Consider the following 10,889-nt stretch of genomic DNA (forward strand, 5'->3'; position numbering starts at 1 on the left):
GGCTCGGTTCTTCTCCATCATTCAGGTCTAGATTAATTTCTCTTCCAAGGAGGGCATGGACCCACAGCCGCTTTACTGGTGGTATCTCTCGCAGACGCTACAGGGCTACAGGTACCGGAGTCAACTGTCAGAGTGATCTGGCCTTGTTAATTAGCCAAGGTCACGTCTTGGTGACCCACTCCCAACGACCAAGGTGAGGGGGGAACTCCATCCCTGGCTGGTGCCTCTGCCAACTCCGCTGGGAAACAAAAAGCGTGGTCCCAAACTGAGCTCTTCTAACGAGAAGTAGGAGCCTCCCAAGGGATTTGTGTGTATCACGCTGCAGTTTTCTAGGAGGGTGACACTTTCCCTGGGTCATTGTTATTCTTTTTAAACTTTCCAGGAAAACAAGGCCAATGCCTCACAGCTGGCAGCCTCTACCTAGCACAAAGACTTATTTCCAGATGATGAGGACAGATACGTTAGCTGTTCCTCTTCTCTGCACTGGGTCGGTTGTTTTTTTTAATCCCACAAAGGAGGAAAGAGGACCAAAAAAGGAGGACTTCCGCATCTATCCATCTTCTTTCTTGGCTATCCATTTGAGTAATAGTTTAAAAATTACCAGTGTTCAATTAGAGTTATCCTTTTCAAACAAATGGCTAATTAAACATTAATAGCATGAGCAGACAAAATGTTTTAAACACCAAAAAACTCAATGTTTGTGACATTTTGAATGCCAGTCTAGAGGCAAGGTAAAGCCAGAGCCATTCAGCTAGATGAGGGGAGATCATGGCCAGAAGCTTCTCACTTCTCTGACTACTTAATACAGACAAGCCTCATTAAAACATACTGTATTTTGAAATCCTCTTTAAACAATGGTGGCCTCAAAGGAGAGCAGGTAGCTTCTTTCAATTAGTTTTGCTTTTCTTAATTCTCTCTAGCAACTATACTTCAAAAAGAATCAAATAATTCTGATCATGTCATCTCTGAGAGTCTGAATAAGTAACAGAGGTAAGAGGGAACCTTTTATTGCATTGAAGCAAAAGAAACGTGCTGTGATGTAACAACACTGGAAGAAGAGGTAAGGGAATCATTCCAGTTTAAGTCAAAGGGAGAAGAGTTTGGTCCAGTACTGAATGTCAGTAAAGCACAGACATTACAAAATGGAACATTCAGGGTCAGAAATAAGACCAAAGCTCTTGAACTTCTCTGGTATCCAATGAATTCCAACATATTTTTTCTCTCCGTATCACACAAAACTTACTTGCATTAGAGCAGGACTTTCACATGCCAGAGTCCACCTGCCATTCAATATCAGACACCTACAGCCAAGGACCTGGAAAAGGAAATCTCAATGGCTGGTTCCTAACCCACACCTGTAAACATGATTTTCAGAAGCTACAGAGCTACAGGTACAGTATTAAACCAAGAAGGCAGCACTGAAGGACCACCAGTTTGATGAACCAGTAAGTTCCACAGCCTCTCCCTTTCATTATTCCTAATTTTTTGGCCTATTTGCTCCCCAAATCACAGTACTCTGAAAGCCAGGACAACCTTTTATCATCTTTTGAGACATATGTGGAGAAAGTTTAAGAGCAGATGAATAAGATGGAAGTGGGAGAGGCCTCTTGAACAAGTTGTTGCTCTTCAACAAGTCAGTCATACATGAGTGTCAGGCAGCACCTGGCATTGCTCTTTAAACAGGTGGTAGTGCTCTATAAGGGGCCAATGAAAGGTACTGTGATGAAGTTACCTTGTCACAATCAACTGTTTCTCAGTACCTCAGCACACAATAGATGGAGGCTTGATTAAACAGCAAAGAATGAAAAGCCCATCTGGAATCAAGGTGGCTGTAAGCTCTGGGGGTTAAACGTACTGTAGAGAACCAAAATAACATGACACAGTAAACAGACCTGGTTCAATAAGGCTTTTATTATCTTCCTGTACCCACACACCTTTGCAGAATATACCTAAAGTGCCAGCTCGATTTTCCCACCCATCTTGCTTTGGTATGGAATCAGCGCTGGTCGAACCTCCTCTTTCAGGAACTTTGCCACCTGTTCAGGAAAGATGGGAAAGGGAAAATTAGCAAAAGAAAGGGTTCCCTTCTCCTCCCCATTCAGACCTGCTCGTCTCACTGGGGTTTCACAGGGACACCTAGAAGCCTGATACATCCAGGATCAAAACTGTGAAGCCCACAAGGAAAGACAAGGAAGCCAAGGAAAACAAAAGGGAGAAATGTCTGCCTTAGCAGTATGGGCAGAGGTATGTAATATGTACACTCTCTGGCACACAAGAGGATGCAGGATTAAACAACACGTTGCATTACAACCTTTAACACCTGTAGCCTCTTTCCACTACTTTACCTGTTGAGGAGCACGGCCAGTGAAGGAGGAGGGATCCAACAGGCTTTCAAGTTGTTTATGGATAGGGCTGAAGTAAGGATCAGCGCGGACACGGGCAATGAAGTCATTATCACCCCCTTCCTGTTTCACAACAGCAGCTGCTTGCTGGGAAAGAACACGGATCTTCTCGTGGCAATCCTGCAGGAGCAGGGGGAAGAGGAGGGGAAAAGAAAAAAGTCATTCCATTGCTACTGACGGCACACGTTCGTGCTGCTACCATGCACAGGAAGGAGAAATGTCAAAGCTTACAGCACTGGACAGCATACAAATGAGACACAGTTTGGACTGCAGTGTCTCATACCACTGTATTAAAACAAGATTTTATTCATCCTTCCACGTCTGTCCTTTTGAGGCTAAACCAGTCCAAATGACACACATGTTCCCTGTTATACCACAGACTTACGACACTGGAATCTTTACACTTCCTCAAACTCCCCATATACTCTCAGGAGTCACTATAGGATTTTTTTTTCAGTTGTTCTACTCCCTACTTGCGTGATTTTCCCACAGACAGACTAAAGTAGCTGTTCACAACATATTCTATGAACTGAAATACAGGAATTCCTTTTTCACCACTAGTCAACCCCTGTATGGAACATGTTGGGAGCATAACAATGTAAAACCTCTACAGGTTTGGAAAAGGGAAAAGAACCTGTCTAACTTAATGAGCAGTGAGACTATGTAAACCATAGTTTACATTAAGGACAGACTGAAGGGAAAAAAACCTTACAAAACTGAGGGTCTTAAGACATTCTCGCCCAAAGAACCCTCACATAGCACTAAGACTGGCAACAATCTTATAACAATTTTTCTGAAAGACTTCCTAACCTCTTGACTTCCTGAGGAATCAATCTGTAAAAACAAGAACTGTAGTCAGGCACCACCTGCAAAATCAGGTGCTGCCATGCTGGCCCGTCGTGTTGCATTTAGACCCATGTAAGAATCTTCTCCTCAAATGTATTGTCCATGATTTATCCTCAGTTGGGAGGAAAATGATCTCCCGTTCCTTGTTTCCTCCAGCCAAATGCCATCTTGCTCCAGCACTGACCTGCCTCAGGTGAACAAATCTGTTTTCTGGACGTTTAGGGGAGAGCGCTGTTTAGTAGTGGGGAAAGGAAATGAGTTTCTGTGCTATGATGTGGGAAAGCATAGACAATGTGCTGTTCCAGAGTTCCCAGCACATGAAAACAGAACACATGAATGCGAATATGAACATCTTACATAAATGTATTAAACTCTATAGGTTTGCAATTAAACAGCACCAGACAGAAGGTAGGCCAATAACAAACAAATTAAATTCACTCTTCAATCTAATAAAAATTGAGAGGACCATTTAAGTAAGCACGGGATACTTTAGAAAGAGAACCAGCTGAAAATATATTGAAACTTATCTACATGATGTGACCCTTAATACGTTTAGTTAGGAAGCTTACTGACTGACCCAGTGACAAACATCAGAGACACAAGGCGGGGAGGGGGGAATGATGTTTCCTGACTAACATCATGGGTCAGTTGCCACATGTGTTTCAGAGAACTAGAACCACATATCCTACTCAAAGCTTCTAACAAGCCCTTCTGCTATTACTATCTTGCAAGGTTAACTTCTGTCCCTGATGCGGAAATAATCATAGAAGGAAAAATTACCATCTAAAGGTAAGTGAAAATAAGCTGTTTTATTAAGATGTAAATTTGATTATCAGTTTAAACTGAATTGTGAAATTAAATGATAAGGAAATGTAATCGAATTGTGTTTGGATTTATTTACTAAGGAAAACATTTAATTTCAATTTGCTTCAACACAGAGAACTGAATGAAGGACCATAAACAAAGTTAATAATAAAACGCACTATACTGAATTAGGGAAGAGTGACACATGAATGAGTGTGTCTTACTTGCTTTTTTGTTAACAGCACTGATTCATTCTTATAATTTATAAGGTAGCCAACTGCCAACATGTTCCATTTAAAGAAGGCTGGCCTATGTTCCAAGTTCCTTCAAACATTTACAAAAGCAAAACGCCTACTAGTATCTAATATAAAAATAGGTCTCCTTCTTTTCCAGCACAGACAGACAGATTAGCTCAAACACACAGTGTTCCCAACAGAAAATACAGATCTCCACAACTGCTCTCTCCTCAGAGAGCAGAGTCTGGCTTTGCAGCACCAGTGGAATATTAATAACTCTGTGGGAGTAGGTGGAGAACAAAGAAAGGCGAGATGGTCAGGACAAGAGCCCAAGTACTTTTGTTTCTCAGGAGCCGAATGCCAAGCAGTGAACAAAGGTATTTTTGACTGCATTTGTACCTGACGATTGCCTCCTGCTTTCACCATTGCCATGATTATATTCTCTGTGGCCATGAACGGCAGCTCTTGCCGGATTCTCCTCTCAATCACCTTAAGCAAAAGAGAAAAAAAGAACAGCATTATAGCAATTCTGTAGACAACTGGGACTCCGGGTGAAGCTTTCCTCCCCCTTTGAATCTCTAGGACTGTACAATGATGCAAAGATAATTCCTCTTTTTGAACTTAGCTGTGGAAATCCAGGTATCGAAGCTGATAATACTTAGAAGCTGTATCTTGTAAGGGACATTACTGTGTAAAAGATGCACAACAAATCATTTTTTTTAACCTCTAGGTAAGTTACAAGACTGTATGAGATCTTCCTTGACAGTATCTTTTGGTGCTAAGTTTTACAGATCCGTCATGTAGTTTGGGGAAAAATATCCTTTTTGAGAAATTTTGGCTTCAACAAGTACCCTTTCATGTCTGTCTTGCAGTGAGAATATAGTGAGAATGGAGAGCAAAAATCAGAAACTGTTTAAACAGATAAAAATGTAATCCTTTGAGAGGATTTTTATACACTTTGGCATAGTTGCAGCGTTATCAAGGATGCAACACTGCACACATTATTTCCTGCTTTACCTTTGGATATACCACAAGTCCCTCGGAGATATTCTGCAGTGTACTCAGAATGATGTCAGCTGTGAGGAAAGCCTCAGCAAGACACACGCGCCTATGAAACACACATACCCAGGGCCCCAGTTAGCAATAAAGGCCATGTTCCAGTCTACCTCAGATCCAGCTCTTTAGTTTAGTCATAATTCTGTAAATAGCATTACTGTGGCCCTGGAACTGTTCTCCTTATGGGTGCTTCTTGTTGCTTAAACATCACAACAAGGAAAGCTAAAGAACGTCCTACAGCAGTAGCTCTCAAGCTGGGGAGAAAGGAGGGTTTTTTGGTGTTGGGTTTGGGTTTTTTTGGTCAGTAGAGAGAGCGGGAGAGAGGAAGAAAAAGTGTGAGGGCACACATGGAAAGCTCCAAGATAATTCAATGATTACACAGCCAGGAAAGAAGGCAGCAATTTACAGGGCTAGCAAACACATGAGACTACCTTCCCCTGTGTTCTGTGTTGCCCTGTCTACTGATCCTACCCTCCAGGATGAGGACATGCTGCACACACATGCTGTGCTTAGTAGGGAATTTCCAAAGTGATCCATGCATTTGGTGGGGGCTTCCTGCAAGAGACCAGCTCCTGGTCACAAAGGAGGCTCCTGGCAAAAAGGAATGACAAAAAGAATGCCTGGCCCATTCTAAACTGTTATCTTTTAAAATATACTAGTACTTGACTCTTGTGCTATATTTAAGGCCCTCAAGTCTATCACATTGTCTTCAAAAAGACGTGGCTGTTTTGTAGGTTGTTTGCATTTTCTCTGGCTTGCTCTCCTTTCAGAACACATCAGCTTTGACAAAAAAAATCCAAGGCACGGAATTTTTTAGTTGGATTATGGACAAATGACCCTTTCTATTAGATAAGGAGAAAATAAAATCTGAAACATTCCAGTACATCTCTCAACACTTGGTAGGTTTGGTGAAATAAAGGCACCATATCAACCAGTATCCAGTTTCTTAAATTTACATTGTTTTCTGCTGCCTATGCAGCTCTTTTCTTAACAAGACAAACAGCTGCGGAGTCAAGTCCTTTTGATAAAAGATCTTCTATGCTTTCATGAAATTTTATGTTTGTGGAGACATTTTTAAAATAATTCTCATCAACAATCTTAACACTAGTCTATAGCCAAAACTGCAGTTGTTCATTGTTCCACAAGCCCCGTATCTTAGAAATATAAAAATATAAAGATTTCTAAGATTCTAGGAGATCAAATTCTGCAACAGAAGACTACTTTGAAACTAAAACGTTTCAAAGGTAAACATGAGCTTTATGTAAATTTAGTACTAACTGGAAGATGGAAGCATTGAATTTAATTGCTATAATTTACTTGATAATTATAGATAACTTTTGCTCATCTCAAAACAGTCATAATGAAAATCAGAAAACAAAGCAAAGTTTGCTGAGGAATATCTAAAAGACCTGCACAGGTTTTCATGAAACATTACTTAAGAAAAAAAAAAAGTTTGTGCTCTTTCTTTAGGATCTGAACTACTTTTTGTAAAGAACAACACTTTACAAAGAGATAAAAAAAGTTTCTTTAGATTATTTGGAGGGTTAAGGGATTACAGATAAAATGTTGAATTATTCTTTGAGAAGTGGTGAAGAGCAGGGTCAAAAACCTCATTCAAAACAGACAGGGAGGAAAATCTGAGAAATGTAAGAACTGCTGTACTATGCTGTTGAAACAGGAAGACTACGAGAACAATTTATTACCATGGTTTCTGCATCCCTCCCTCTCTCTGCTGGTTCAGTTTGCAGAGGATCTTGACGTTAAAAAAACCTAACAGTTTTCATCTGATCTTACAGAGGAAACCAGTTTGTAGTGTCTAGATTTGACTGAGACTGCTTCTCATCAAGGTGGTAACTTGCGGTTTTACTTTAAAAATAGTATTTTCTAAATACATCAAAGGACTTTCCTGCACAACACCTTCTGAAATTGCCACATTGCACGATCTAAACAAACCTGTTGGCGCTGTCGTCCAGCGTTCGCTCAAACCACTGCACAGAGGCTGTCTGGAGGGGATCCAACACCAAAGTCATCAGGTGTCGAGCCAGGCTGCAGCAGCGTTCTGAACGCATTGGATTCCTCTTGTAGGGCATAGCACTTGAACCTGTGAAAGGAGAGCGAGCCATGGAAATGGAGTGACAGAAGTAGTGCATTCAGGAAGATGAGATGAAGGTCCTCCCCCAGATAAGAAAAATGTGTCAGGAATCATGTTTTTGACTAAAGTCTCAAAATATGATGCTTTTTTAAGGACAGAATGGAATAAAGAAAATGACACCACCACACTTTTCCCCTTCACATTAGAAACATCCAAATGTGGAGAGAAAAAAGTAAGAAGACATTTTGCACTTCTGCAAAACAGAAGAAGTACTACCACATAAAAAGAACAAATGGACTTAATTTTTAATGCTGTATTTAGCACCATCTCTTGAGGCTACCCATGGCAACCTTAGCAGTGTTCAAGACCTCATCTGCTCAATAACACTGTCCTTCAAAGTCACATAATTATACTACTGCTTGTTGCTCTGGTGAATGGATATCAAAACTGTCCATAGAATGTAGAATTGTTCCAGTAACAGATACGACTAAGGCTTAATTTGACTATTCAATCCCATGCAACTATTTAGGGGGCCTGAACTTTCTTCCAGCCAAGATCCAAAACTCTACGTTCCTTCTTCCCTTACATCAATGCCAGGATCACATCATCAGTATTCTTCTGGCAAGGGTCCAGCCTAATTTCATTGTTCCAAATTTGTCTATTTATAAAGACCAAAGTGCTGAGTCAAGCTGAAAACCTGCAGCTCCTGTAAGCTTCACGTCAAATGGAAAACACTAAGTACTCCTTAGACCCAAGTCTTCCTCTGTGGGGAATGGGTCATACATGACTGCTTCTGCTCTCCCCGCAAACCCAGGAAGTGCACAAATACAAATCTGATTTTAATTACTTAATATCCAGAAACCTTTGGGTAAAGCGCTCCCCCCGACCCCCCTTCTTTTTCTTTAAAAAGGAGCCAAAATACTAACAATGTCATACCCCAATTAATTTAAAGCAACTTCTGTCAGTGACATTTCTAGGTTTGTTTAAAAGGCTGTACCAACATAAATGAAAAGATGCATACACCAGTCCAAGAAATGTCTCCCATCCCTTACCAATCTGGTCTTTCTCAAAAGGCTCCTCTATCTCCTTCAGGTTGGCCAAAAGACGAATGTCAGTACAAATCTAGAAAAAAGCCCAAGAAATTAACAAACAGAACCAAACAAATACACACCAATATATACTCCTGTTAGTATTCTTGGAGAAGTGTTTGCATCTGTGTCCAAGAAGTAAACTGGGGAATGGTGAAAAATTTGACAAAAAAATTGACACTGCAATCATACTTCCTGGCCTAAAAATCCCAGTTGAGAAAACATAAGGAAAAAAGCACATCCACTGTATTAGAATAGAACAGGACTCTAAGAAGGGCAAATGTTTGCAGGGAATGGAAGACAGATCAGGAGGGAACACTGAAAATGCATAACAAAATTACAGAGTGATTTGCAAACACAGATAACGTGTGCTCACTGAACCAGACAGCCTACAAAACTAAACCAGAAGAAAATACCACAGATCACTTTAGCCCAAGAGAAGGAGGAGGGAGGGAACAGAGATAAATCAATAAAAAGAATCCACAAGGACAGAGAAAATAACACCATTATCAGAGAAGCAATTAACTAGGAGCAAACGGTGAAATTTAAAAACTCGTACACCACTAGGAAAGACATTTACTATAATTTGATCAATTTAGCATAGAGTAGACTAATATCTGGTACGGGATTTGTTAAGCAATCTTAGAATCTGCTCAGTAAACTTTCTTTATTTGCCACTGGTCTTAAGATCTTTGAGGTCTGATTACTAGGCATGTACCTAGCTGTGAATTTACATGATTACAAAGAGAACAGCTGAACAAGGAACACCAATTAATGTTTCTTGAGAAAGGCGTTCCGCACCATGAGCACCTTCACTTCAAGATCTAAAATGTCCCCCCTTCTTCCCGATGTATACAAACAGGGTGCTCACCTTGTGTATAGATGCCCCAAGACTGGCCAGGACAGACAGGACTTCAATATCCACTTTGCGGCTATAGGTCTGCCCTGTGACCATGTAAGACCTAGAAATAAGTACAGAAGTTGAGTGCTCCAGACAGATACAACGGTACTGCAAGACTATGAGCAAGGAATGACGTGGCTTTTAAAGTGGAGGGCTGTCATTCTGCCCTGATGAGAACAACTTTAGATTCAGGCTGTCAATTCTGGGCAGCGTGCAGATGAGAGGGAGAAAAGCAGAGGAAAAATGGACAGCCGTGCTTTGACAGGGAGACAAGTAGAAGCAGCCTATTTAGGAGGTAAAGTTTCCTGTGGGAAGCTGCAACTGGGAATGGAAGATGGCAAGGGGAGATAAGTGAACAGCAGCACAGATGTCAGTTTTGCAGCTAGGGGAATCTGGGCCAACATGGACAGCAGGAGCCACACTTTGCTAACACCAAATTTAGGTGAGTAAGCATGCTTGTTACATACCGCTTAAATCCTGCCTTTGCAGTCACTAATCTGTCCAGCTCTTCAACCTCAGGGTGAAGAAAGAAAACCAAAACAAATAGAGCTCAGAATACAACAACTCAGGAAGGTCAGCAATAGCGAAAAGGATCCTTTGTTTTTCCCAGTTTAGTGTCAGCAAATGCTTTACTTGCTGGGAAGCAGCCCCTCCCCAAATTCTGCTAACTTTCACACAGGGCCTTGTCAGCAGACCCCAGAGGGATCACAGCGCCCTTGTGAATTTGATGCCAGAATCTCCATGTCCCCCAAAGAGAAAAGCATACCAGAGGGGAAAATTGCCAAGACTGCAAGTCTGCACCCTGGGCTGTCTGACTTACTTTACTATGGTCCCCCTCAAAGAGCTGCAAGAAGCTGGCTTGAGTGCCAGTGGTGCCTTTTACACCCCGAAAGCGCAGGTCATCCCGAGCCCGCTCCAGGTTCTGCAGGTCCATGCACAAGTCCTGAATCCACAAGCAGCAGCGTTTCCCCACAGTGGTGAGCTGTGCAGGTCTGAAAACAACCAAGAACAGAATGTGATTCACTGACAGTTTGAACAGTAACTCTCCAAGGACCACACTTTGCTGCTGAGTCTACTGTTAAGACCTCCTTGCAGGTTGGTCTCTCTTGCTCCTCTGAGCAGAAATTAAAAAGATCTGGCTCACCAGGAAGATGTAACAACACGCATATATCACCAGTAAATGGTAGTGAAGATATGAGCATTCTTTTCAGGAATTACATGTACTTACATCAAGAGAAAATAGTAATTGTAGTTTCTGTGTGTGTTAGGGGATTAAGAAATAAGCAAGAAAGGGTATCTGAAGGTGTTTCACAACTACAGCTTTTCAGAGTTTCTTAAAGAAAAGTGACGAGAGGCCCACGAGTTCAGAATATCTAAAACGGGTTTCACGGCTTTTTCCCAGAACTCTGTCATGCGGAAAAGCCTCATTCAGCGCAATTAAGGCGACTCCCCGGCCCCGTTCCC

The 10,889-nt window shown here is 41.5% G+C and overlaps 1 protein-coding gene across 1 annotated transcript in view; it reads right to left on the reverse strand.

The window, feature by feature from the left end:
• Positions 1 to 1,638: 1,638 nt before the first annotated feature.
• Positions 1,639 to 10,889, reverse strand: part of ADSL (adenylosuccinate lyase) — a 14,062-nt gene continuing 4,811 nt past the window's right edge. Inside the window, exons 5-13 of the mRNA XM_009895284.1 lie at positions 10,246 to 10,417; positions 9,893 to 9,939; positions 9,396 to 9,486; positions 8,489 to 8,558; positions 7,298 to 7,445; positions 5,306 to 5,396; positions 4,688 to 4,777; positions 2,346 to 2,522; positions 1,639 to 2,036 (exon numbers count right to left, since the gene is read on the reverse strand). Coding sequence (XP_009893586.1) covers positions 1,950 to 2,036; positions 2,346 to 2,522; positions 4,688 to 4,777; positions 5,306 to 5,396; positions 7,298 to 7,445; positions 8,489 to 8,558; positions 9,396 to 9,486; positions 9,893 to 9,939; positions 10,246 to 10,417 — 973 coding nt within the window. The 3' untranslated portion in view covers positions 1,639 to 1,949. The remainder of the gene's footprint in view (positions 2,037 to 2,345; positions 2,523 to 4,687; positions 4,778 to 5,305; positions 5,397 to 7,297; positions 7,446 to 8,488; positions 8,559 to 9,395; positions 9,487 to 9,892; positions 9,940 to 10,245; positions 10,418 to 10,889) is intronic.

Source organism: Charadrius vociferus, unplaced genomic scaffold (genome assembly GCF_000708025.1).
Source record: "Charadrius vociferus isolate BGI_N301 unplaced genomic scaffold, ASM70802v2 scaffold251, whole genome shotgun sequence".
In the NCBI taxonomy this organism is placed as follows: domain Eukaryota; kingdom Metazoa; phylum Chordata; class Aves; order Charadriiformes; family Charadriidae; genus Charadrius; species Charadrius vociferus.